Source organism: Pan troglodytes, chromosome X (genome assembly GCF_028858775.2).
Source record: "Pan troglodytes isolate AG18354 chromosome X, NHGRI_mPanTro3-v2.0_pri, whole genome shotgun sequence".
NCBI classification, from domain to species: domain Eukaryota; kingdom Metazoa; phylum Chordata; class Mammalia; order Primates; family Hominidae; genus Pan; species Pan troglodytes.
Window position 1 is genome coordinate 4145404 of NC_072421.2, and position 27900 is coordinate 4173303.

The following is a 27900-nucleotide window of genomic DNA, read 5'->3' on the forward strand; positions in this document are numbered from 1 at the left end:
CTGTCCACAGTGAAATGGATACTTCTACTGTATCCTGTACTGACTACCACAGCTGACTTTCACAAATAACGAATGATGTACCTTCTCCAGGGCCAGCTTTTTCCAGCTCTAGATGTTCAGGCATTCTGGTCATTATTCATCAGTTCAATTAAAAACAAGCCCAGTGTAAAATAACAAGAACTCTGAACTCTGTAGACCAAATTACCTTTCTTCATTCCTCACTTACTGGAATGACATCATTTTTTAAACTTTGCCTTTTGTAGATTTTTTTTTTCCTTTTTTCAAGGCACTCATTTTAAAACGGCCTCTGCACAATTCCTGATTCATTATGAATTGTTTTTCAGCCAGTGGGTTTCCGAGACATTGCCCCCAAGGGGATTTTAAAAGCTGAGTATGCAGCCGGCTCAAAGCCAGACATTTATAACTAGATATGAAAGCATGAATCTATTCTCCGTGATGTCCTTGAGAACTAAAAATGTTTCAGATGAAAGTTAAGACCCAGGTGTGCAGACCTGTGTCTTCTCTGATTTTTGGAGTAGGGGGTGGTTGACGGTGGTTCCCAGGGACTGAGAAGAGGGGACAATAGGGACTTGCTGTTTAATGGGTGTAAAGTTTCAGTCATGTAAAATAAAAATTTCTGGAGATCTCCTGGACAAGACAGAGCTCATGGGGAACAATGTGGATTAAACACGTAAAAATTTAACAGGGTAGATGTCATGTTTTGGTTTTTATCAGAATTTTAACAATTGAATTGTAGCTTTACATGTGTAGAAAATGGTCTCTTTCATGGACTTCTCAAAGGTAGCTTGCCTAGTAAAATAAATTTGCAAGTCCAGACATGGTGGCTCGTGAGAGCCTGTAATCCCAACACTTTGGGAGGCTGAGGCAGAAGGATTACTCAAGCCCAGGAGTTTGAGACCAACCTGGGCAACATAGCAAGATCCTGCCTCTACAAAAAAATGTAAACATTAGTTGGGCATGGCGGGGGTGCATCTGTAGTCCCAGCTACTTTGGAGGCTGAGGTGGGAGGATGGCTTGAGCCTGGGAGGTTGAGGCTGCAGTGAGCTGCGATCGTGCCATTGCACTCCAGCCTTGACAACAGAATGAGACCCTGTCTCAACAAAAATAATATAATAAAATAAATTTGCAACAGATGAATGGATAAAGAAAATATGGCAGCATATATATGCCATGGAATACTATTCAGCCATTAATAAAGAATGAAATCCTGTCATTCTCATCAACAAGGATGAAACTGGAGGACATTATGTTACATGAAATAAGCAGAACTGGAAAGGCAAATGTCACAGGTTCTCTCACATGGGAACTAAAAGTAGCTGTTACAAAAATAAAAAGTAGAACAGAGGATACTAGAGGCTGGGAAGGGTGGGGGCAGGAGGGGACAGAGCTTTTTTTTTTTTCTGAGACGGAGTCTCGTTCTGTAGCCCAGGTTGGAGTGCAATGGCACGATCTCGGCTCACTGCAAGCTCCGCCTCCTGGGTTCAAGAAATCCTCCTGCCTCAGCCTCCTGAGTAGCTGGGATTACAGGCGCATGCCACCATTCCCAGCTAATTTTCGTATTTTTAGTAGAGACAGGGTTTCACCATGTTGGTCAAGCTGGTCTCAAACTCTTGATCTCATGACCCATCCACCTCAGCCTCCCAAAGTGCTGGGATTACAGGCATGAGCCACCGTGTCCGGCCGAGGTTTCTTAAAGGATACAAAATTACAGCTAGACAGGAGGAATACCTTCTGGTGTTCTATAGCCCTGTAGGACGACTGTAGTTAACAATAATATACAGTTCCAAATCTAGGATATTGAATGTTCCCAACACAAAGAAATGATGCCTGATTGAGATGCCTGACGGATTTGCGAATTACCATGACCTGATCACTGTACATTACATTTACTCAAACATTGGTATGTACCCCAAAAATATGTACAAGTATTATTTGTCAATAAAAATGTAAATTAAAATTTTTTTAAAAAAATTTGATCCACAGAAGGGTTGATGGACTAGTTTTAGTACATCATGGTTTTCTGCCTTATAACAAAACATCAAATTTCCAGTTCCCTCATCAATATACTCATGGTAGGTCTTCAGCATTTGATGGTTTTAACTGGCATCCAATATTTTTGTCAGAAAATACAGAATGCTGTTCTTTAATAAATGTCTAAGTATATTATATATAATAAAAATTCTATACATTATACTAAACATATATAAATATATATTATATAAATCACATTATATATACATTATATACATATATTACACATCTATACTATATATTATAGTATACTTATTATGTATATGTAGATATATTAAAGTCCTGTATATGAATATAGTACATGCATATATTCATATACAGCACTTTAATATATAGTACTTTAATATATATTGTGTATATATTGTATGTTAATGTAACATATTCATATTGTATATATTTAATATACATGTATTGCATAAATACATTAAAAATATATATTAACATAAATTAATGTATTTATTACATTAATATGTAATAAACATACATTAATCTATTTACATATTATAGTCATATATTTATTCTGTTATGCTTATGTAACACATATTTATTATTGAAGTGTTGTTTAGCGCCTTGGTGTGAGCAGGAGCAGATGGAATGGAAACCTTAGCTCTGTGATTTTGTTTTCTGCTGAGTTCTCGTGTCAACAGCTTTGTCTTTTAGCAGTGGTTAGAGTGGGCAGGTGTCCCACGCGTTGCAGTATTTGAAGGATTGAAGGATAACTTTGTTGCACACACATGTAACAGTGTGCATGTCACTGCCCACAGAAAACGGGTGCTCCCCAAACTGCAGTTCCTCACACCTGCAGTCCCAGCGCTTTGCAGGGCCAAGGTGGGAGGATTGCTTGAGGCCAGGAGTTTGAGATCAGCCCGGGCAACATACGGAGACCTCATCTCTACAAAATAAAAATAAAAAATAAATTAATTGGGTGTGGTGGTGCACACCTGTAGTCCCAGCTACTCAGGAGGCTGAGGTGGGAGGATCGCTTGAGAGAAGGACTTTGAGGCTGCAGTGAGCTGCGATTGCACCAGGGTACTCCAGCCTGGGCAACAGAGGGAGACTCTGTCGCAAAACAAAACAAAACAAAACAAAAAACTCCAGCAATTCCTGTCCATCTCTGCAAAGCGATACCGGAGACAGCCTCTTGTTAAGATGAGGGGGGTCCACCTAACTATGATTTTCCTTCACACCCTCGGAAGAAGGTTATCTGATCCTTTCAATAAGTATACAAGATGAGCCTGACTTCTAGGAAAGTCAGAGAGCTCCAACAGGGTGTGGCTAAATATTAATACATATCTATGACACATAATTGACACAACCCTGGACAATCTCTAGCAATCTTACCCCAAAGTACAAAGCATGTTTGTTCTGCTGAAGGGGCTTCAAGACCCCTCCCCTAGCCTTCCAACAAACACACAAACACTCCATATCCTTTCCCAAATCAGACTGTCACTCACCAAGAACCTATGCTACAGAAACTCCCGAGTGGTCCCTGAACCAGACCCTGAACAGCCATACCAGCCCATGGGAAGACTCCCTTCCCCAGGGAATTCCAAGATGGGAACAGGGACAGCTTGGTCATAAGTAAAGAGGCCTGTGTTTGACCCTTAGCTGGGTGTAATATTTCAGCCTCTGCTAATAGCAAGTGCTATGTGAGTGTCAAAAATTACAAATCAATTGATTTTACAATGTACGAAGTCAGGATGTTTTTAGCAAGCTGCGAATGTCACTCAGAAACCTGGGTGTCAAATATGTGAGTAATAAGAGTAAGCAATAAAATATTTTATTCATTCATGATGATGAGGGCAGCACATTTTTAACAACCTGTGAAGCCAATCTGCAAAGTCAACATCACACTACAACAGGAATCAGCAAATGCTGGCCCTTGAGCTAAATCCGGCCCTCTGATTATTTTTGTCAATAAAACTTCATTGGAGCACAGCCATGCCCACTTGTTTACATATTATCTATGGGGCTTTTTGATTTTTGTTTTTTTAAGAGTCAGGTTCTTGTTCTGTCGCCCAGGCTGGAGGGCATTGGTACAATTACAGCTCAAAGCAGGCTCAAACTCCTGGGCTCAAGTGACCCTCCCACCTCAGCCTCCTGAGCAATCCCAGGCTCGTGCTACCACTACTGACAGATTTTCTAATTTTTGTAGAGATAGGGTCTTGCTACATTGCAGGCTGGTCTCAAACTCCTGGGCTCAAGTGATCCTCCCACCTTGGTCTCCCAAAGCACTGGAATTACAAGCGTGCACCTCCGCCTAATTATAGCAGCTTTTTTGCACTCTGTGCAACAGAGACTGTGTGTCCCACAATGCAGAAAATATCTGCCATGTGGCCCCTACAGATAATTGCCCATCCCTGGATTAGACCAAAGGAGAAAAGCCACAGCTTGTTTGGAGACAGAAGCAGATAAAACTCAGACTTCTGAAAAGATACAAAGTTTTATTAAACAAACCTGGAATCAACAGTATTATTACATAAATTAGACAGCAGTAAAATTTTCCTAGGGCATATGTACAAATCACAGTGATTTCCATTGTGCAACAAACAGACAGGATTAAAAATAGGCACTCCCCTCCCCGACCCCCCATGAGAAGGCGGGGTCACCCCGCGGGGTTCCCAGTTCTGGCTCGCCAAGGGGTGCACAAACCTGCAAAGGCACTCTGCCTGTGTGCGCGGCATCCGGCGGCAGTCACAGGGGCCCCAGAAGCACGTTGGCAACATGGTGAGGCTGCCCAGTGTTCAGCGCAAAGAAAGAATTCAGCTACGACAGTTGAGCAGAGCTCAACAGCCATCTCAGAGCACAAGGACTGTGGAAAGGCTTCAAATCTCATCTGCTAAAACACAATTGTAATGCCTTTTACATACAGAACAGAAGTCTCCACCATGGAAGATCAAACTAAGCCTGAACAGAACTTCCCAACACACGATAATTTACAGAAAACCATGACAGAGCATCCCTGCTATTAGGAAGGACTGTTCTGCGGGGTGCAAGGCCATAAGGTTTGCAAAGCAAACTTGATTATGAAAAGGCTGGGTGAAAATACAGCCCCTCACCTTCACCAAGACACACACACATACACACACACACACCCCCGCAAAGAAACTATCCAAATGCATTAAGACACCTGTTCGTGTGCTTTTCTTCTTGCTTTTGTTAAGTGAATCCCATCCGTTTAAGTTAGACTAATTAGAAAGCCTGCTTGCCTCCATCAGCAACAGAAAAACAGTGCATACGACTCCTCCAATGTGTGTAAAATGCATGCTAGGTAGATTGAAGGAAAAATGAGAGGAACCCGGGCACCCCATTTCAAATCTCTACAACTGGAGAAATCAAAGGCTGCAAGGACTGTGTAGACCTGATGCAAAGTTAACTGGCTGCAAAAATAAAACCCAAGCCAGTGCTGTCTTGCACCCTGTTCACTCGGTAGCTGGAGCAATGAATGATTGTGACATTCTGGTGGGGTATTTGTGCAGCCTGAGGTGCACGTGGCTACAGAGTTGAGCCTTGGGGTCTTTAACAGTGTTAAGCCATAGTTTCACAGTTACAATGGTCCAAAGAACTAGAGGCCATGTAGGTCAAACACAGAAATGGCGAACACATCCCAAACCACTCAACTGTTTAGTTCCACTGGTGATTTTTTTTTAATGGATAGTGATTTCAAATGATTTGGTGTTTTTGTTCTTGTTTTTGCTTTTTCTTCAAAGCAAACAAATGATTTGGTCTTTAAGTATGGACAGAAAGAAAACGCTGAATGAGAAATTCAGTAACAAGTGATTGTGCAGTTGTTTGATGGGCGTGGAGAGGGAGTGGGGCTGAACAGCATTTTGAGGGGATGAAGCGCGCAATCTTACCCCACTGCTGGGGGGTTTCTGCTTCTTATTCTATCATGCTGACAGCAAATATAATTTGCCCATCGCTGGCTATAGATATGTTTAGGCTAAGCAGGATTTAGACTTCTGTTGCGAAGGAATTAGAAGAATTCAGTAGAGACAGTGTATACTATTCGGTTGTGACTTTATTTCCTTCCTGGCTTTATCAATGCCTATGAAAGCAGGCCGGTGGCATTTCCCTTCAGAAAAACAAGACTTGCCCCAATATACTTCTTGTAACATATCCATGTCCTATTCTCTTAGAGTATTCCAATTTAAGAAAATATTGCCAACTCATAAAATTACATGAAGCAAAGTAAATTTGTAATGTTTTTCTGATACAAATGTTGTGATTATGGTAATGAATTTTCCTCCACATTTTGCGCAGTGATTGTTTGTCATGATCATCCATGCGGGCATTTCGCACCGTGATTGTTTCGTGATCATCCATGTGGACATTTCGCACCGTGATTGTTTCGTGATCGTCCATGCGGACATTTTGGAATGCCCACCCGGGTCAGCTATTTGTATTTTTTTTATTTTTATGTTTTGAGACGGAGTCTTGCTCTGTGGCCCAGGCTGGAGTGCAGTGGCACGATCTCGGCTCACTGCAGCCTCTGCCTCCCGGGTTCAAGCGATTCTCCTGCCTCAGCCTCCCGAGTAGCCAGGATTACAGGTGCCCGCCACCACACCTAATTTTTGTATTTTAGTAGAGACGGGGGTTTTGCCATGTTGGCCAGGCTGGTCTCGAACTCCAGACCTCAGGTGATCCACCTGCCTCGGCCTCCCAAAGTGCTGGGATTACAGGCGTGAGCCACCATGCCTGGCCAGGTAAACTATTTTAAAATTATACAGTGATTGCTCCATGTTTATAGCTCATTTTGATTAAATTAACCTCTACATGACATTGGGCCATTTAAACTATGACCCTGCCATGGGCAGTTACCAGGTAGCTTGTGTCACTTCAAATGCTGAAATGTGTGTGATGCTCCAAAGTGGGTTTCACACCATCACACGTTCTTGGAATCGCTTCTAATTTCTCATTTGTTCTGTATGGCTGGAGGCTGATCACGATGTCTGTAAAGAACAAGGTCACCAATGTGCTTGCATATTTCATTTTCCTGCATATCAGTTCACAATTAAGGCATTTCAGGCTTTCCTGATGCTAATTCTCATCTGAGTATGAAATCCTGGATAATAAAACAGACAACCTAAAAATAGGCATATGGACTCATGGGTTTATGTACTTTTTAAAGTGTGCTCAAGTGTTTCATTTATGGTTTTATTAATTTTTAAAGTAGAATGTTCAATAATATTACTATGATTTATTTTTATAGTCAGCAAACATGAGACTTAAAAGCTTTTCCTTCTAGCTCCACATGTCGGTGCACAGTGTAACCTTTTCTTAAAAAAATATGGAATGCTGCATGAATCTGCGGATCTTCCTCGCGCAGGGGGCCATGCTAATCTCCTCTGTGTCATTCCAATTTTAGTATACCTGCTGCCGAAGTCAGCAGCAGTTTCACCTTTCCACATTCACGGTAAAACTGATGGGAAACTGCATGCTAAATGTTTAGACAGCGATGGCCCTCAACTGTTAATCCCAACAGGATGGTGAGTGAGAAGCACAGGCTGAAAATAGAGTTGTCTAAAACATTTCCACATTTCACCATCTGAACATCATTTTCCACTGAGTTATTAATTGTAAAGAGTTTATTCTGCTGAACCTACTAATTATTCTCACCTACTGAGTTGACCTCTATGTGAAGAAAAGGTCACTGATGAAAAAGGGTGGCTATGTTCTGTTTCTGCAATTTCACTGTTTTAACATCTTTTTTTTTTAATAGAGATGGGGTCTCGCTATGCTGCCCAGGCCAGTATCAAACTCCCAGGCTCAAGCAATCTTTCTGCTTCAGCTTCCCCAAATCCTAGGATTATAAGAGTGAGCCACTACAACCAGCTTCACTGTCTTTTAAAGCCTTAAAGTGGATGTTCTCTTCATACCACTTTCAAAAGCAAAAAGCCATTGCCTTCTTTTTTTATTTTTTTTTTTGGACAGGGTCTCACTCTGTCACCCAGGCTGGAATGCAGTGGTGTGATCTCGGATCACTGCGGCCTGGACCTCCCCAGCCTCAAGTGATCCTCTCATCTCAGCCTCCTGAGTAGCTGAGACTACACTCACGTGCCACCATGCCCGGCTAATTTTTTTGTATTTTGTAGAGATGAGGTCTCACCACGCTTCCCAGACTGGTCTCCAACTCCTGGGCTCAAGCAATCCACCCACCTCAGCCTCCCGAAGTGCTGGGACTACAGGAACAAGTCACTGCACCCAGCTCAGATGAAATTTTTGAATGTGTCACAGAAGGTTTTTTTAGATACAGTACATTCCTCCAACAACTTCAATGTCATTGTAGATTCTTGGAATAAATTCGCTCCCATATCTTCCTCTCTTTGTTTCTTCTTTTAAAGTCTCAAGTTACCAGGTAGGAAGCACTAAAGATACTGAAGGTAGACCTCCCCATGATATTTTCTTCCCCAAAACTATAAAATGCATGTGAGATGATTTTTTTAAATCCATGCAACATACCCTTCAGATGTTGTCCCCGAGATTTTTGAAAAAACAAATTGAAAAATAAAAATTATAGGCTCTGTAAAGTATGAACATTTACATCACTGCACAATTTCTGTGCATCTGCCATAATGACTTCTATATATACACACAGGCATACACACACACACACACACACACACAATTTGTGGTTATAATCGAACAAGTCCAGTTCAAACTTATAAACTTAAGTCTATGACAAAAACCAAGACATCACAGTAGGAACACAACACTAAAGGATAAGAAAAAATCTACAACCAAACAATTTTCAAAACCTTCCTACAGTGTGGAATTCCAGTTGCTTAAATAATGCCAGTTCCATGAATTTCAACTGTGCTGTAATCTATTTCTATACACACAGGTACAGAGAAAAGTGGAGATGTCCTTATGCCGTGAAGAAGACATTTTGCTTCTGGTCTGCTTAGGTGCAGTTCTTTGTTCCAGGCAGATTCCAATCTTCCTGTTTCTAGCATGAAATAGGACAAAAGATTCTGTGAGTTGCTCAGTAACTGGATGAATTTTGTAATCATCATCTCAATGATAATACAAAGGTTTCCTTTCCCTAAGTGATAACAAAGAAAACTTCCCTTTTTAATTCTTTTTGCAAGGATCCATAAGCCTGAATTCTAAAAGGAGAGGCCAATAAAAAGGAAATGAAGAATGTTTTAAAGGTAAGGGGTTTTTTTGGTTTGTTTGTTTGAGACGGAGTCTTGCTCTTGTTGCCCAGGCTGGAGTACAGCGGTGTGATCTCAGCTCACTGCAACCTCTGCCTCCATGTTCAAGTGATTCTCCTACCTCAGCCTCCTGAGTAGCTGGGGTTACAGGTACCCGCCACCACGCCTGGCTAATTTTTGTATTTTTGGTAGAGATGGGATTTCACCATGTTTGCCAGGCTGGTCTCGAACTCCTGACCTCAGATGATCCATGCACCTCGGCCTCCCAAGGTGCTGGGATTACAGGCATGAGCCACCTCGCCCAGCCCTGTTTTCATTTTTGAGATGAGGTCTAACTCTGCCATCCAGGCCGGAGTACAGGCACAATCACAGCTCACTGCAGCCTCAACTTTCCAGGCCCAAGCGAGCCTCCCACCTCAGCCTCTAGAATAGCTGTGACAACAGGTATGTATCACTACGCCTGGCTAACTTTTTTATTTTTTGTAGAGATGGGGTCTCACTATGTTGCCCAGGCTTGATCTCAAACTCCTGACCTCAAGTGAGCCTCCCACCTCGGCCTCCCAAAGTGCCGGGATTACAGGTAGGAGCCACCACATCCAGCCTGAAGAATGTTCTATCATACGCTTATCCATAAATAGATAAATTTATCCGCCAATAGATGATGAACTGCACAAGAAAAATGGGATCCCCAATTCAACATGCTTCCTCAGAGAACCTTACAGCAAGACAGAAAATATTTTATTACAAAGTAAAATAAAAGACATAGTGAGTCAGTTCTCTTAAATTCCTCCTCCACATTCAGAAAGGCATACAGGGTGATTCAAACAAAGATGAACGGCTAAAGCATAGTTTCTAAGCTGCCCTCAAGTGCAGTGATTCATCTGAACTGGTGTCTTATTTACAGGAGAAGATTTGGCTTCATGAAGAAATATCTTCCTGCATAAAATTCCTGCAACTAATCGCTCGTTGCTGAAAATGCCAGGGATGTGTTTGGTGTGCAAATTACTTGATAAAATTACTGAGATGGATTAAAATATTGCATCTGGGCCAGGCACAGTGGCTCATGCCTGTAATCCCAGCACTTTGGGAGGCCGAGGTGGGCAGATTGCCTGAGCTCAGGAGTTCAAGACCAGCCTGGCCAACATGGCGAAACCCATCTCTACTAAAAATACAAAAAAATTAGCCTGGTGTGGTGGCAGGCACCTGTAATCCCAGCTACTCGGGAGGCTGAGGCAGGAGAATCACTTGAACCCAGGAGGTGGAGGTTGCAGTGGGCTGAGATTGCACCACTGCAATCCAGCCTGGGGAACAGAGCGAGACTCTGTCTCAAAAAGAAAAAAAAATTCATTAAACAGAGCCCCAACCACTAGCCAAACTATATTAAAAATGATTCCACTTAGCAAAAATAATACTTACACATACTTTCTCAACAATGCATATCAGATTGAGAAAGGTTATTCCTATGTGTGGAATCTTTTTCAGGGAAAGTAGGGGCAGCTGGGGACAGGATGTAATGAAACTGTTCACTGATTATACGACAAAAATCCATCAAATGGAAGCTTTTTTGTTCTTTAAGTAAATTTTACAATTGAGGGGTCTCTATTAGAGAAAGGTTCTATTTTTGTGGCTTATCAACTAGGGGTCCTTCATACTAAAGCAAACCAAGTCTTTACATCATTTTAAAGATTTCCTGGAGAGACACAATTTGTAAGATGTTATGGGCGAGTCAGCTAAAATGTAAGCCCCAGAGTAGAGCAGAGAAACAAAAAGAAGAAAATAATTCAGGAACATCTTATGATTTTTAAAACCCGCAACTGGATTTCATGAGCATTTATGAAGTTGGTAAAGTTTCACGCTCTCATGTTAATACAAACCAGTCACCACTGTAAAAGCGTTCATCACACACTGAGAGGTGAAGCCATGCCATGGAGACAGGTTATCTTCTCGAGGTCATAGCCACCTATTCCTCTATCATTTTGTTGTCTATTATTTTAATTTGTATCCAGCTTTCCTCTTGGTACATCCATGTAAACACCTGCCCAGGATGGAGGGCTCTCATTCACCATGTCTTTCAGCAGGTTGGTTCCTCTCCCCAATCAGCAATTGCGACATTTGGTGTCTGTTTCGAATGGTGTTGGTTAGCCAATTGGCTTTCCACTTCACATAACTGGGAAGACTACAGGAAAATTACGGGAATGGAAATCAAAATGGGAAAAACAAGCTATGTCAATGAATAGACACATCACTGACAATATTTTGCTTCACTGGTATTTTTCTTGCTCGTGTGTTACAGGAAGAAAGATCTAATTGAAGCCATATAACCAAGCAATTTAGAATTGAGGAGTAACTGAAAGCTCTTTTTAATCCATACTTAAAAACTAATAATAGACTTTCAAAGGCTCGAGGAAATAACACAGTCAAAACCCTTTTTCAGTCATCTTAAATTAAAGCTTAGCAAATTTCATGAGGGATTCTAAAAAATATTATTATTATTTAAAAAATAATAATAGACCTTCAAAGGCTCAAAGAAGTAATAGACTCAAAATCCTTTTCCAGTCATCTTCAATTAAGCTTAGCAAATTTCCTATGAGGGCATATTTCTTCTTCTTATTTTTTAACCAAAGGAGACCTAAAGAGACTTTTGGAAATACTTGTTAATTATTCTAAGGAAGCTCGCCTGTCACTCAGGGTTTCTGGAACAGGGACCAGAGGAGCTGGGCTTCTCAAATGTTCAGGCACACACAAACCACCTAGCGGTCTTATTTAGACGTGCAGGTTCTGACGCAGAACATGGATTCTGAACTGTCATGCTGATGCCTCTGACGGTCACATGCTGACCTGGAGTCCCAGGCATGGCTGTGTTTATTTCGCTGACCCTTGCAATCAATCCCCTTTGCTCTGCTTCACTGCTGACCTCTGTGTGCATGAGGTTAAGCCCCACTCAGTAAACGCAGCCACACCTGGATGTGGGGTCGAGCCAGTCTCATTTTTTGGTAATTACTAAATATAAAGATATACCTTCCAGATGTGAGCTCCTGTCCTCAGAAATTCTTGAAGATTTCTAAATCCTTCTGCGGCACGGGCGCGGCTGTGTCCCAGTCATTCTCAGGGTAAGTTTCGAAGTTGGAAGTGTCGCCGTCGCCAGCTATCTTGGGCACGATGGGAGGCTGTGAGACATGGCCGAAGCACAAAGGCATGGTTAGAAAGGAACGGGACACTTGGATGCTGCACACACCCCTTTATTTCTGTCGCTGTACCTAAAAATGAAAATGATTTGCAAAACACTAAAGCTGTCTTCCCTTCGTTTATGAACGCGGCAATCTTTGAATTAAAATATTGTGAATGAGGCTGCGTGTGGGGACTCACACCTGTAATCCCAACACTTTAAGAAGGTGAGGCGGGAGGGTCGCTTGAGCCTCAGAAGTTTGAGACCAGCCTGGGGAACACAGGGAGTCCCCTGTCTCTACAAAAAATACAATTAGCCGGGTGTGGTGCTGTGTGCCCGCAGTCTCAGCTACTCAGTAGGCTGAGGTGGGAGGACTGCTTGAGCCCAGGAGGTCGATACTCCAAGTGAGCCATGATTGCACCACTGCATTCCAGCCTGAAAGACAGAGTGAGATCCTGTCTCAAAATATATACATATATAGTATTAAGTAAGCTATGGTACACTCATGTGATGGAATACAATGCAGTATTTTTTAAAATGAGGAAGCTGGCTAGGCGCAGTGGCTCATGCCTGTAATCCCAGCACTTTGGGAGGCCAAGGTGGGAGGATCATCTGAGGTCAGGAGTTCGAGAACAGCCTGGCCCGTGGAGAAACCCTGTCTCTACCGAAAATACAAAAATTAGCCGGGCATAGTGGTGGGTGCCTGTAATCCCAGCTACTTGGGAGGCTGAGGCAGGAGAATCGCTTGAACCTGGGAGGCGGAGGTTGCAGTGAGCCGAGATCGCACCACTGAACTCCAGCCTGGGCAACGGAGCAAGACTTCGTCTCAAAAAAAAAAAAAAAAAAAAAAAAAAATGAGGAAGCTAGCCAGGTATGTAGACAGGTCTCCAGATTATACAGTTAAGTGCAAAAAGCAAGACTATAATAATGTACATACTACGGTACTCTAGATTTGTATAAATGAGTGGCAAAAATAAGAATGCATGTATCCATGTGGGTTTTTATTAGCACAAAGAAACTCTAGAAGGATACACAGAAAAACTTAATAAAAGGTGATTACCTACAGGTGGCTTGGAGGGGGTAAGAGGGAGACTTGGCAATATATCTCTTTTAATATTGACTTGGTTTTTGACCAATGTGGATAGATAAAACGTATTCAAATTGTTTTTTTAATGCAATTTAATACAATAAAGTATTTGAAAAGGTAAAACTTTGAACAAAATGATGCATCAGCCCAGGCCCAGTGGCTGACACCTGTAATCCCAGCACTTTGGGAGGCCGAGGAGAGTGGATCATTTGAGGTCATGAGTTCGAAACCAGCCTGGCCAACATAGTGAAACCCCATCTCTTCTAAAAACACACACAAAAATTAGCTGGATGTGGTGGCGCACACCTGTAATCCCAGCTACTTGGGAGGCTGAGACAGAAGAATCACTTGAATCTAAGAGGTGGAGGTTGCAGTGAGTTGAGATCACTCCACTGCACTACACCCCGAGCCTGAGTGACAAAGTGAGACTCCATCTCAAAAAAAAAAAAAAAAAAAAAGAAGCGTATCATCCCAGGCTCCAGCCCCAGAAACTCTGGTCTGAGCTGAGGACTAGGAATAAGCATTTCTAAGCATTCTCCATTCTTTTGACTCTGAAGTGCAAAGGTGAAAACACTACCATTGAACACTCCCATCAGTAACATATGCAGTTCAGAGTGTTCACAAAAGCCAAGATATGGAATCAACCTAAGTGTCCACCAACGGATGAAAGGATAAAGTGTGGTCCATACACACAATGAAAAACTATTCGGCCATAAAATGGAATGAAATCCTGTCATTTATAGCACCACGAATGGAATGGGAGACCATCATGTTAAGTAAACTAAGCCAGGCCGGGTGCAGCGGCTCATGCCTGTAATCCCAGCACTTTGGGAGACTGAGGCTGGTGGATCACTTGAGGTTAGGAGATTGAGACCAGCCTGGCCAACATGGTGAAACCCCGTCTCTAGTAAAAATACAAAAATTAGCTGGGCGTCTGTAATCCCAGCTACTCAGGGGGCTGAGGCATGAGAACTGCTTGAAGCCAGGAGGTAGAGGCTGCAGTGAGCAAGATCGTGCCACTGCACTCCAGCCTGGGCAACAGAGCAAGACGCTGTCTCAAAAAATAAATAGTAAATAATAAACTAAGCCAGACGCAGAATGAGAAACACAGCGTGTTCCCACTCATATGTGGGAGCTAAAAAAATGGATGTCATGAAGGTTGAGAGTAGAATGATAGTTACCAGAGGGTGGGAAGTGTGTATGGGTAGGGGATGAAGGGGAGATGAAGAAATATTGCATAAACATAATGTTAGATAAAAGGAATAAGTTCCAGTGTTTGATAGCATAGTTGGGTGGGCAGAGTTAACAATATATTGTATATTTCAGAATAGCTAGAAGATTTGCAATATTCCCAACCCATAAAAATGATAAATGTTTGAGCTGATGGATACCCTGGTTACCCTCAGTTGATCATTACACATTCTATGCGTGTGTCAAAATATAACATGTACCCCCATCAATATGTACCTGTGATAGTTACACTGCTTAGCAGCTGTGTAACCTTCCACACATTGCTTAACTTCTCTGAGCACAGTCTCCTCATTTATAAAATGGACAAGTATTATACATTGAAAAAAATGCCAGATTTTTTTTTTTTTTTTTTTTTTTTTTTTTTTGAGACAGGGTCTGGCTCTATCGCCCAGGCTGGAGTGCAGTGGCATAATCTTGGCTCACTGCAACCTCCGCCTCCTGGTATCAAGCAATTCTTGTGCCTCAGCCTCCCAAGTAGCTGGTACCACAAGCATATGCCACCACGCCTGGCTAATTTTGGTATTTTCTATAGAGGCGGGATTTCACCATATTGCCCAGGCTAGTCTCAAACTCCTGGGTTCCAGTGATCTGCCTGAGTTGGCCTCTCAAAGTACTGGAATTATAGGCGTGAGCCACAGCACCCAGCCAAAAAGCCAGATGTTTAAAAATAGGCAGTTTGGCCAGAAACGTTCCAAAGAATATTCTCCATGTAATACACCACCATCACTGAACGATGACCATGGTGCTAGACGCTTGCTTATCTCTGTAATCCTGTTGACCGCTTTCCACTAAAGAGGAGGGAGTAGGGTTTAGCAGTCACAGAGCTAGTCAGGAATCAGGCCAGGTCTCCTAAAATCTGCTTCAAAATCTGGGATAAGTGTCCATCCAGGGATGAATGGACAAAGAACATGTGGTATATGACTGGGTGTGGCGGCTCCTGCCTTTGTGGGAGCTAGGTAGATGTTTAGCACTAAGACACTCAGAGTGGGAAACTTGGCTTATGAACAGTTTTAGACAAATAGTTGTATTATATAAATTAATTACATCTCAGCCATCAATAAAGAAGTCCCAGGATTCAGAGGCAGTCCCTGTTCATGGGAGAGCTCGGGCATACTGAGTCACCCACTGATATGTGTTGTACCTTCAGTTTTCTCTGCGGAACAGCTTCCCAGTCCACGGAGCGGAACCACCGATGACGTTTCACATCATTCGCCCCGTTCTTCAAAAGAAACAACACGTGTCGTCAGTGTACAGAATTTTGACAGGGCAGGAAAGAAAAATACCCCAAAGAATCTCTACATTATTTTAGTATTGAAACAAACAGACCAAGTTTGCTGCATTTTGGAGAACTGTGCCTGGAGGGTGAGCTGCCAGGAAAACCTGCAAGCAAAGCTGTTAGCGTTTTGTTTGCCCTTTTTTGTCGCAGAAACAAATCCAGTCATTCTGCTCCTGTGCAATGCATTTGCATTCCGGACCAAAGACGAGAAAGGTAAATACGATTCCATCTCTCGACATAAAATTGGACAGCCAGTAATTTCTCAGTTTGTCTCCTGTTTTCGTCTTGGCAAACTTATTCAGTATTTTACAGACATAGAAACTAGGGTTCAAGGAATGATGTTAATTTGCTCCGTAGGACCCAGCAAGTAAATAACAAGACTGGGAACTCAAACCGAGGATGTCCAATCTAAGAGACCTTAAGAACGACATTGCACGGCCTGGCAATTAACAAGGTGCGTTCAAGTCGGCCTGCTTCATGCTCAAGGGTAGCACCAGGCATCGCTGGCTCACACTGTGGACATCACGACCTCTGAAATCCCTCCCAAGTGCTCATCCGTAAACCTCACTCTGCTTCCTTTTCTTATACTTGTAGTGATGTTGTTATCAATTAAATGTGGGACAGCAGAAGAAATAAACGTAGGTTCCATGAAACAGAAGCCAGTACATCTGAATTTAACGCGTCTATCAGTTAGCATTACTGTAGTTTCAAATTTCTTATCCTTAAAGAGGAATACGTACACAACCATATCTTCAAAAGGAAACAGTAATGTGAATTTTTTCTATTGTTTTCCCATCCAGTTGTTTTGACAACTTTTTCTTTTCTTATTGCAAAACAGGTATTTTTAATCTTTAGCTAAGTCAAGCAACAAATAATACTGTTGAGTTTTACCTTCAGCAATGTTGTGAATAAGAGTAAGACTGCTGTGAATAAAATAAGAGAATAAAATAAAATAAATTTTATCCATCAGATAAAATTCTAATTTGGATACTAAAGGATGTGTGTGTCTGTATATACTCACATGCATACATAGTAATATATACACACACATACATACATACACACATATATTGATATATACACATACTTATATACATACACATGTTAATATATACACATACTTATACACATACACACATTAATATATACACATACTTATAGACATACACACGTTAATATATACATACTTATACACATACACGTTAATATATACACACATATATTTATATATACACATACTTATATACATACGCGTTAATACATACACATATATTAAATATACACATACTTATATACATACACGTTAATATATACACATGTATTATATATATATACACATATACATATGTACTTTACACACTTTATATGTAGAGTATAAAGTATATGTATATACCGAGATTCACATTAGTATCCAAACTAGTGTGTGTGTGTTATATAAAGTGTGTGTGAGGGGGGTGGGAGCAGTGGTTCACGTTTATATTCCAGCACTTTGGGAGGCCAAGGCAGGAGGACTGCTTGAACCCAGGAGTTTGAGACTAACCTGGGCAACAAAGTAAGACCTGGTCTCTACAAAAAAACATAAAAAACTAGCCAGCCTTGGTGGTGCATGCACTGAGTCCCAGCTACTCGGGAGGCGGAGGTGGGAGGATCACTTGACGCCAGGAAGTCAAGGCTGCAGTGAGCTGTGATCGCACCACTGCACTCCAGCCTGGATGACAGAGCAAGACCCTGTCTTGAAAAAATAAAAATAAAAAAGGTGTGTGTGTGGGTGTGTATCTACAGTCATGAGCCTCAAAATGATGCTTCAGTCAACAATGGATGACATATACAGTGTTGCTCCTGTAAGATTATAATGATCTTAAAAACTCCTATCCCCTAGTGACATCATGGCCATTGTAACCACAGGACAATGCATCCCTCCTGTTACGCTGCCAGGCGTATAACAGTCTAACACATATGTTACCTACGGCACCTAATACTTGGTAATGATAATAAATGACTATGTCCCTGGTTTATCTATTTACTATACTCTATGTTTTTTTGGGGGGGCGGGGCAATGGACAGAGTTTCACTCCATCATCCAGGCTGGAGGGCATGGTGCCATCTTGGCTCACTGCAACCTCCGCCTTGCTCTGTCTCAAAAAAAAAAAAAAAAAGAGAGAGAGAGAGAAAGAGAAATAAGCCAGGTAGAGACAGACAAATACCACCTAATCTCACTTATATGGGAAATCTAAAAAAGTTGAACTCATAGAAGCAGAGAGTAGAGTGGTGGATACCAGGGGCTGGGAAGGGGCTGAGATGGGAAGTCATTGGTCAAAAGAGACAAAGTGAGAGAGACAGGAGGAACAAGTTCAAGTCAGTCGCTTGCACAGCTCGGTGACTATAACTAATGATGTATTCTCAAGAATCTCTGGAAGAGTAGATCTTGCTGGGTGCAGTGGCTCTTGCCTGTAATCCTAGCACTTTGTGAGGCCAAGGTGGGCGGATCACTTGAGCTCAGGAGCTCGAGACCAGCCTGGGAAACACATCAAGACCCCAACTCTTAAAAACAATTTTTTTCAAAGAGTAGATCTTAAGTGTTCTCACCACAAATAAATGGTAATTATGTGAGGTAATGCATATGTTAATGAACTCAATGGACCCATTCCACAATGGGTACATATTTCAAAACTTCATGTTGTACATGCTAAATAATACCATTTTCATGTGTTAATTTAAAAAAAAATAAAAGTCAGTGTTTTCTTGAGTCTCTTTCAGTTTATCTCCATATCAGGAAGCTTTAACTAGACTTTAAGACCTAGCTTGGGAGTTTGTGAGCTTTTCCCCAATTCCTTTGATTGGGAAACTTGTTCTTCCCCCTTGGAAGGTACCTATGATGGTCACTACGCCATTCCCAGCAGATTCTAGATATGGGTCGTCTGTGATTCCCTGCAGTCCCAGCAAGAGACCCAGCTCTTTTCTAAATGGCTGTGGCATTAAAACAGGACCCGTCCAATCTTATGAAGAGCCGTGGCACAGATGAGTCCACACCGTGCAACCTGGCTGGATAGGCTCCTTGGAGACCTGAAGGTATCCGTTGCTGTCTGCAAATAATGTAAAGGACAGAGGCTTGACTACTGTTATAGGGTAAACAATGTCCCTCAAAAAGATATGTGCACATCCTATCCCCCAGTGCCTGTGAATATCACTTTATTTGGAAATAGGGTCTTTGCAGATGTAACTAAATTAAGGTTCTTGAGATGACATCATCCTGGAGAAGGGTGGGCCCTAAATCCAGTGACAGGTGTCCTCATAAGAGACAGAGGAGGAGATACAAACATAGAGAAGGCCATGTGAAAATGGAGGTGGAGACTGCAGTGGTGTGGCCACAAGCCCAGGGATGCCTGGAGCCCCCAGGAGCTGGGAGAGGCAGGAAGGATCCCCCACTAGAGCCTCTAGCAGGAAGCAGACACAATTATCACACATTGGGCAGTGGCCCTCAAAATAGATGCCCATGTCCTGACTCCCAGTACCTGGGAATGGAACCCTACATGCAAATAGGGTCTTTGTAAATGTAATTAAGGGAAGGCTCTTGAGAAGAGATAATCCTGCATTAGGATGACCCTAAACCCAATGACAGGCATCCTTCTGAGAGACAGAAGAGGAGACACAGACACAGAGAAGGCCACGTGAAGAAAGACAGAGACTGGAGTGATGCGGCCATAAGCCCAGGGATGCCTGGAGCCCCCAGGGGCTGGGAGAGGCAGGAATGATCCTCCCCTAGAGCCTCTGGAGGCCTGAGACACCTTGATCTCAGACTCCTCGTCTCCAGGATGGGGAGAGCAGAAATTCCTGTTGTTTAAGCCCCTAGTTTGTGGTCAGTTCTCATGGCAGCTACTGGAGACTCCTAAACTACACAGAGGGCCCCAAGAGAGCCAAGTGGTTCAAGCCTCACACCCCGGTGTACTGTGTCTCTCCAGACTGTAATTTACAGGGTCAAGACGTATATGGAAGTTCCTCCATGTATAAGTCCCTCTGAGGTTGTCCAGAGCTAGAAATGGCCAACAAAAAGTCCATGAATTCTGTCAAATTCAGGGATGTCAAAACACGCATATCAGGTATGATACTACTTAAGGAATAGTCTGTTTGTCAATTATATACTTGCCTCCACACAAAAAGTTTGTGGAAATCATACCTGATGCACAACTTTTAAAATCATCACCTGCGCACATAAAACACCTACTCTCATGTCCATGGCAGAACCATTCACAAAAGCCAAAAGGTGGCAACAGCCCAGATGTCCATCCACAGATGAATGGATAAACAAAACAAGGTCTGCCCACACAATCGAATACTATGCAGTCAGGAAAAGGAAGGAAGCTCTGACACGGGCTACAGCCTGGATGAACCTTGAAGACATCATGCTCAGAGAAAGAAGCCAGAGGCAAAAGCTTACATTTTGTACAATTCCATTTTTAGCAGAGCCCAGAACACCGAACCCTACAGAGAAAGTCAGTAGATTAGTGGCTGCTTAGGGTAGGGGTCCCCAACCCCTGGGCCACAAACTGGTAGTGGTCCACGGCCTATGAGGAACCAAAATGGGCCACACACCAGGAGGCGAGCAGCAGGCAGGTGAGCGAAGCTTCACCTGTACTGACAGCTGCTCCCCATGGCTGGCATTAGCACCTGAGCTCCGCCTCCTGTCAGATCAGCGGTGGCATTAGATTCTCATAGGAGCACACACCCTATTGTGAACTGCGCGAGTAAGGGATTTAGGTTGTGCGGTCTGTAGAAAAACTGTCTTCCACAAAACTGGCCCCTGGTGCCAAAAAGGTCGGGGACCGCTGGCTTAGGGCAAGAGAGGATGAAAGAATAGCACAGTGATAACTGAAGGGTGCAGGGTTTCTTTTTTTGAGCTGATGAAGATGTTCTAAGATTAACCACAGGGGTGGCTGTACATAATCGTGTGTATACTAAAAGCCACCGAATTGCACATTTTAGATGGGTAAATGGCATGGCGTGTGACTTCACTCTCCGTAAAACTGTTTAAAAAATAAAATAAATAAGTAAACAAAATAATGAGTAATAACTTATAAATTGTTATTGCTCTATTAACCTTGCTTGAGGGGAGGGGAGATACGGTGTAGACCCAGTTTGACGTTGTGGGCCCAGAAACCGAGATTTGATAGATCTTTCCTGGCAGTTTCAAGTAAAATTTAAAAAAATAAATAAAACACCAGATTTGAAATTTGGGCAGTGATTAAATATGACCGCTAAGCCTTGGTTTATACCTGCACATGCCAATGTGGGTGTTAGACGGCAGACACGCACATCGGGTACCACTGAATACCTACGGGATCAAATACTGACCTTCATGTTTCCTAATCGCCTTGTTCTGTCAACCACGAGCAGTTTCTTAATGAGGTCTCTATGTTGGGGAAGGAGACAAAAAAAAAAGTACACAGATTATATATCAACATCAGCAAACGCAGCATGGCAACAGAGATAAGATCTATCTGACATGAGGACCGCAGTTCAATTTCCACTTTGGCAAAACACTTTCTAGTGCTTATTTCCTACCATCACTGGCTCTTAAATCACCTATGCAAGGCTAGGTTGCCCCGTGCAAGGCTGAAGCTAAGGGAAGGGGGTTGATTACATCTTTGTAAAGAAAATACACCTCTGAGTAGAAAAGGGTGAAATTTATATGTGCCTGCAGGGAGGATCCAGACACTTAACGTAAACATGCCTGTCAGGCTGTCCCTGCAAAATAGAAGACATCTGCTTTCACCAACATCAACACTCATGCGCTGCCCTGGGGGTCTGCTTATTGATGGGATTCCTGTTTTAAAAGGCTGGCTTTCCCATAAGCACACACATTAGGATGAGTCTCCTAAGTCTGCTTCTTCACTTATAATCTTCCTTTTAAATAACAGACCATGTCAGAAGTACAGCAGGTGGGGAGGTTGGGCATACTGGCTCACACCAGTAATCCCAGCACTTTGGGGAGGCCGAGGCGGGTGGATCACTTGACGTGAGGAGTTTGAGACCAGCCTGGCCAACATGGTGAAACCCCATCTCTACAAAAAAAAAGAAAAAGAAATTCGCTGGGCATGCTGGCACACAACTGTGGTCCCAGCTACTTGGGAGGCTGAGGCACAAGAACCGCTTGAACCCAGGAGGCGAAGGTTGCAGTGAGCTGAGACTGAGCCACTGCACTCCAGTCTAGGTGACAGAGGTAGAGTCAGTCTCAAAAAAAAAACAAAAACAAACAACAACAACGACAACAAAAAACAGCAAGCTGGTTCAATTAGGGTGGGTAGTTGGAGATGATGTTGAAGACTTCCAGGAGATTAGGTGAGTTCTAAAAGATGCATATTTATGGAAGTAGAAATGATCATGTGTGTCTGTGTGTACACATAAAATACACAGAGTACATTATGTATAATAATATACATAATATGATATAATAATATAATATATTGAAGTCCCCCAAAACAATCCAATACCCATGACCCCGGTGTAAGCGTCTAGGCTTTCCCAGCATAAACTATGCCCCAAGGTAAGTAGCACGAACTTGGACTGAGCCACTCCCAGGTTCTGTGACAGACTGTGGAGTCTCCGACAAGCCAGGTGACGTCCTAGGGTCAGACTCCACCATCTAGATTGTGAATCTCGCCAGTGCTGTCTGATCGGAAATTTTACAGTTTCCTGCCACCATGCTTTCTGAATTAGGATGGGATGCTTGTCAGACTTCACCGCTTCTCTGCCACAAAGTAAAACTCAGAGGCCATCTGTCCGCCCACCTAAGGCTAGGATTTTGTATCCATCCTGTAAGGCTGAAAAGCTTTGAGCAGGGTGGGGAATATAAAAATCACCTAAAAGTTAGAAACCTTTCCACTACTTAGTGAGTTTCTCCTTCATTATTTTGACATGCTCCCCCCTGCCAAAAAAAATCAAGGTTATCAAACACTATACCCCCAAAACATTCCCAAATAAATGTGGGGCTTCGTCCCCCACGTGATTTACACCACTGCCTGCCCCCTTACCACACACACTTAAAGCTCACTGGAGTGCAATTATAAGACAGGTTTATTTATGCTTTTATATTTTAGATAAACCTTTGTTTTCTTATAATCCCAGTCCAATCAGCTTTAAGTGTATATGCTAATGGGGCAGGCAGTGGTGTAAATTATAGTGGGAAAAAAAGCCCTATGTTTATTTCAGAATGTTTTGGTGATCACCTGATAAATTTCAATGTGTGTGTGTGTGTGTGTGTGTGTGTGTGTGTGTGTCTGTGTCATGTAAGAAAACAAAATGTTTGATGACCTTGAATTTTTTTTTAAATTTTTTTGGTGTTTGGCATGTAAGAAAATGAAGATTTATTTAAAATACAGGGCACAGTGGCTTGTAATCCCACCTATGCAGTGGGCTGAAGTGGGAAGACCACATGAGACCAAGAGTTCGAAACCAGCATGGGCAACATAGTAAGACCCCCGTTTCTACAAAAAATCAAAACATTGGCCAGGCATGGTGGTGCATGCCTGTAGCACCAGTTACTCGGGAGGCTGAGGTGGGAGTATCATTTGAGCCCAGGACGTCAAGGCTGCAGTGAGCTATGATTGTACCACTGCACTCCAGCCTGGGTGACAGAGCAAGACACCCGTCTCTTTAAAAGAAAAAGTAAAATACCAAAGCAAACTCTTATAAAGCAGTCTAGAAAGTAAAGAGTATGGATGAGAAGAGGCCCCTGAAGATGCAAAGCCCTATAAAGGAACAACAGAAGTGTCCACAGCTGTAGATGGGTCCCTTGACCCCGGGATAAGCGACACATCTGCCGGCACTCTTTTGATGCACTGTAGCCAAAATTCTACATTTTATTTACGATCCTGGCACCAGCTGGCTCCTCTCAGATGCAGGTACTTTCAGGTGTTGTAAAAAACACCGGCAGATAATACCTCTACCGAATTGGCAACAAGTCCCAAAGCTTTGTTTTGGTGTTTTGTTTTAAATGATATTTATTTCTATAAGGAATGTCAATCCTGATGTGCCATTTGCCCAGGCGACATGTTTACCTGGTCAAATGATAAAAGTTGCAGGAACCAACATATGACTTTAAAAAGCTGAGAATCAAAATTCTAGCATCATGGACAACCAGGGACAGTGATTTGGATAAGAAAAATGCCTCATTAAGGCCAGGTGCAGTGGTTCACGCCTGTAATCCCAACACTTGGGGAGGACAAGGCAGGAGGATTAGTTGAGCCCAGGAGTTCAAAAGCAGCCTAGGCAATGCAGCAAGATCCCCATACCCATCTCTACGAAAAAAAGGAAAGATATGAGTCATTGAGGTCTTGCTTCTCAGCCAATTTGATAAGATTTAACAAATAATGGGAAGAAGTGAACTATCAGTTCACTTCTATCTATCACTGTTTCTGCTCTTGGTGAACCCACACTGGGTATGTAAAGAAACAGGGGCACTGTGGGGAACACTGGAAGGGGCTGGGAGCTGCATAAAGAGAGGCATGTTAGATCAGACAGTACCAAGATGGTCGCTGCTGGTTCCCTACTCTCAAAGAAGATAAACTAGGAGAGAAAGAAGGACAAGTGGCAAGAGACCAGACTTTGATTACGCTTCTGGTTTGTTCTATTTCTGCAATTCCTTTTTTTGTTGTTGTTTCCACAGAACATTGGAAACCCCCCCCATATATATATATAATTATATTTTTTAATTTTATTATTTTTTCTTTTCTTGACACAGAGTTTCACTCTTTCATCCAGTCTGGAGTGCAGTGGTGCAATCACAGGTCACTGCAGCCTCGACTTCCTGGGCTCAAGCAGTCCTCCCACCTCAGCCTCCCTAGTAGCTGGACCACAGGCACCTGCTACCATGCCCAGCTAATTTTTAATTTTTTGTAGACATGGGGTGTTGCTACATTGTCCAGGCTGACCTCAAACTATTGGTCCTAACAAATCCTCCTACCTCAGGCTCCTGAAGTGCTGGGATTACAGGCATAAGCACCTCACCTGGCCAAACTCGATCATAAAAGTGCTTTGCCATCCACTTAATATAATGTCACTCAACTCAGATGGGATTTGGGGCCTGAGAGAGAGGTTCTATATAATCCTTTCTATTTCCTTCCAGAGCAGTCAGCTTCTGAGGTGCTGTTTCCCCTGACACCTCCCTGTCTTACCATTCACTGCACAGGGTGTCCCTTCTAGGCGACTCATTGTTAAGCGGAGCCTCGTTTTCTTGCTAAAGTCTTTTAAAGCCTGCCTCTTAGTGTGTCAAACACAACACATGCTCAAGCCAATAAAACACGACCTTATCTTCTGTTCAGACTAAGAACCTCTGGTTAGGATGGGGTGCGTTCACCACCAAGAAACTCAACTGAACGTAGCCAGTGGCCCCATAAGGGGCATATTCAAAACAACCTGCTCCATCGCCCTGAAATAAGTCTTCTCTGAACTGAACTTCCACCGGCTCATAAGAAAATAGACCATGGAAAAGAAAAGTTTAATTCTCAACTAGATGCATTTAGCTCTAGTTTGTGCCCAGGGGGCTGGTGCACCCATCAACTCATCTGAAAAATACAGTGAAACAAACAGAAATCAGTGCTTATTACAGTAAAAATGGCTACCAGTTGACCAGATTGGGTAAGGTAGCCAGAAAACCAAAAGCATTCTTTTTTTTTTTGAGACAGAATCTTGCTCTGTCGCCCAGGCTGGAATGTAGTGGTGCGATCTCAGCTCACTGCAACCTCCGCCTCCTGGGTTCAAGCGATTCTGCTGTCTCAGCCTCCCAAGTAGCTGAGACTACAGGCGCCCACCACCACACCCAGCTAATTTTTTATATTTTCAGTAGAGCCGAGGTTTTACCGTGTTTCCCAGGATGGTCTCGATCTCCTGACCTCGTGTTCCACCCACCTCGACCTCCCAAAGTGCTGGGATTACAGGCATGAGCCACCACGCCCAGCCGCGTTCTTATATTTAAGAAAATAATATATTTTTTCCCTACTGCCACGACCTTTATAAAATGTGCATCCAAAGTTGCCAATATCCAGCAACTGTAAATATTCTTGAAGCAACATGCTCAGAACTGAAAATGTTGACGTTAAAAAGGACTTAGAGGTTGAGCATAATTTCAGCAGGAGAGAAAGGATAAAACTCTGCTAAACCCATCAACAGTTCTGTTAGCCACAGAACTAGGAGGATCCTTCTTGTCAAATTCCAAAACTGCTCGCTTATAAAATACGATGACAAACTCGTTCATTGGCTCATTTTAAATATAACATACCACCAAAAGAACACAATACGGCCAAGACTCATTAAAATGTGAAGCTATCATTAAAGTAGAATACTGAAAATCTTTTTCTTGTGGAAAAGACAACTGTCCAAAATAGTTTATGCGCAGCACATTTAATAATGCAATATGGTATCCTGCTGAGTGCGTGTTTTCACGGTGATTTTAGACACTTTAAAAATAAACACACCCCGTGATGAGGCAAACGGTTTACTTACTTTACGTGGAAATCCAAATGTCTGGGGAAATCTATTTTGCCTGCAAGAATTTTCTGATAAATGCCAAACGGGTTGTCATCAAAAAACGGAGGAAACCTGTTAGAAAAACAAACATGTATTTTTAGTGGGGAGTAAGCATGGAAAAAAATCCCTGCTTTGTAATGATAGCTATTTCTGCTTCACACAGGCAGAAGATAATTTATTTCACATGCTCTTCCCCGCACACTGAAGTTGTCACGATCTGAAAGCACGTGACAGTCAGATGGTTCTAAGAGGCAAGGCATCGTGTGCCACAGTCCGATGCAGGGGAAGCTCCCTTGGAGAGAATATAAAGACCATTTGAGAGGCGTCTGCTGAGCAGAAGGCAACTCCTTTGGGCATCTTATTGAGGGGCCACCAGCCCATTCCTTAACTGTGCACTAAACACTGGACAGAAATGCTCTCTCATGTTTACCGGGGTGAATCCACCACCATGACCAAGCATGGAACTCAAATGTCTCAAGAGTGAAAAGATAAGCACTCCAATTAAAAAATGGACAGGTGGTCTTCACAGACATTTCTCAAAAGAAGACATGGAAAAGGCCAACATGTATATGAAAAAAAATGCTCAACGTCACTAATCATCAGGGAAATGCAAATCAAAACCTCAATGAGGTGTCAATCATCTCAACCCAGTTAAGACGGCCATTATCAAAAAGACACTGTAATCCCAGCACTTTGGGAGGCCAAGGCGGGTGGATAACCTGACGTCAGGAGTTTGAGACCAGTCTGGCCGACATGGTGAAACCCCATCTCTACTAAAAATACAAAAATTAGCCAGGCATGGTGGCACGCGTCTGTAATCCCAGCTACTTGGGAGGCTGAGGCAGGAGAATCACTTGAACCCGGAAGGTGGAGGTTGCAGTGAGCTGAGATCATGCCATTGCACTTCAGCCTGGGAAACAAGAGTGAAACTCTGTCTCAAAAAAAATTAAAAAAAAAAAAAAAGACACATACACACAAAAATAACAAATGCTGGTGAGGATGTGGAGAAAAGGGAACTCTTTTTTTTTTTGAGACAGGATCTCGCTCTGTCTCCCAGGCTGGAGTGCAGCGGTGCAATCTCAGCTCACTGCAACCTCTGCCTCCCAGGCTCAAGCGATCAACCTGCCTCAGCCTTCCAAGTAGCTGGGATCACAGGTACCTGCCACCATGCCAGCTAATTTTTGTATTTTTTTTTTTTGTAGAGCGGGGGTTTCACCATGTTGCCTAGGCTGGTCTTGAAGTCCTGGGCTCAAGTGATCCACCCAGCTTGGTCTCTCAAAGTGCTAGGATTACCAGCGTGAGCCACTGTGCCTGGCCAAAAAGGGAACTCTTATGCAATGTTGGTGGGAACGTAAACTAGTAGAGCCACCATAGAGAAGAGTATGGAGGT

General features: G+C 42.8%; 1 protein-coding gene and 1 non-coding gene across 7 annotated transcripts in view; both read right to left on the reverse strand.

Annotated features, from left to right (window-relative positions):
* Window positions 1-4476: 4476 nt before the first annotated feature.
* Window positions 4477-27900, reverse strand: part of PRKX (protein kinase X-linked) — a 109695-nt gene continuing 86271 nt past the window's right edge. For 2 of the 6 annotated variants that reach the window (XM_016943616.2, XM_016943617.4), the window contains exons 5-9: window positions 26487-26582; window positions 21339-21396; window positions 15855-15932; window positions 12228-12376; window positions 4477-9001 (exon numbers count right to left, since the gene is read on the reverse strand). In XM_016943616.2, the coding sequence (XP_016799105.1) occupies window positions 12251-12376; window positions 15855-15932; window positions 21339-21396; window positions 26487-26582 (358 nt within the window). In that variant the 3' untranslated portion in view covers window positions 4477-9001; window positions 12228-12250. Of the gene's footprint in view, window positions 9002-11083; window positions 11386-12227; window positions 12377-15854; window positions 15933-21338; window positions 21397-26486; window positions 26583-27900 lie in introns of those variants that run through there. The other 4 variants (XR_010154750.1, XR_010154751.1, XR_001714057.4 and 1 more) reach the window with 4 other exon arrangements.
* LOC112207145 (U6 spliceosomal RNA) lies at window positions 7337-7444 on the reverse strand. Its single transcript, XR_002941613.1, has one exon. It is a non-coding gene; the product is annotated as a U6 spliceosomal RNA (small nuclear RNA).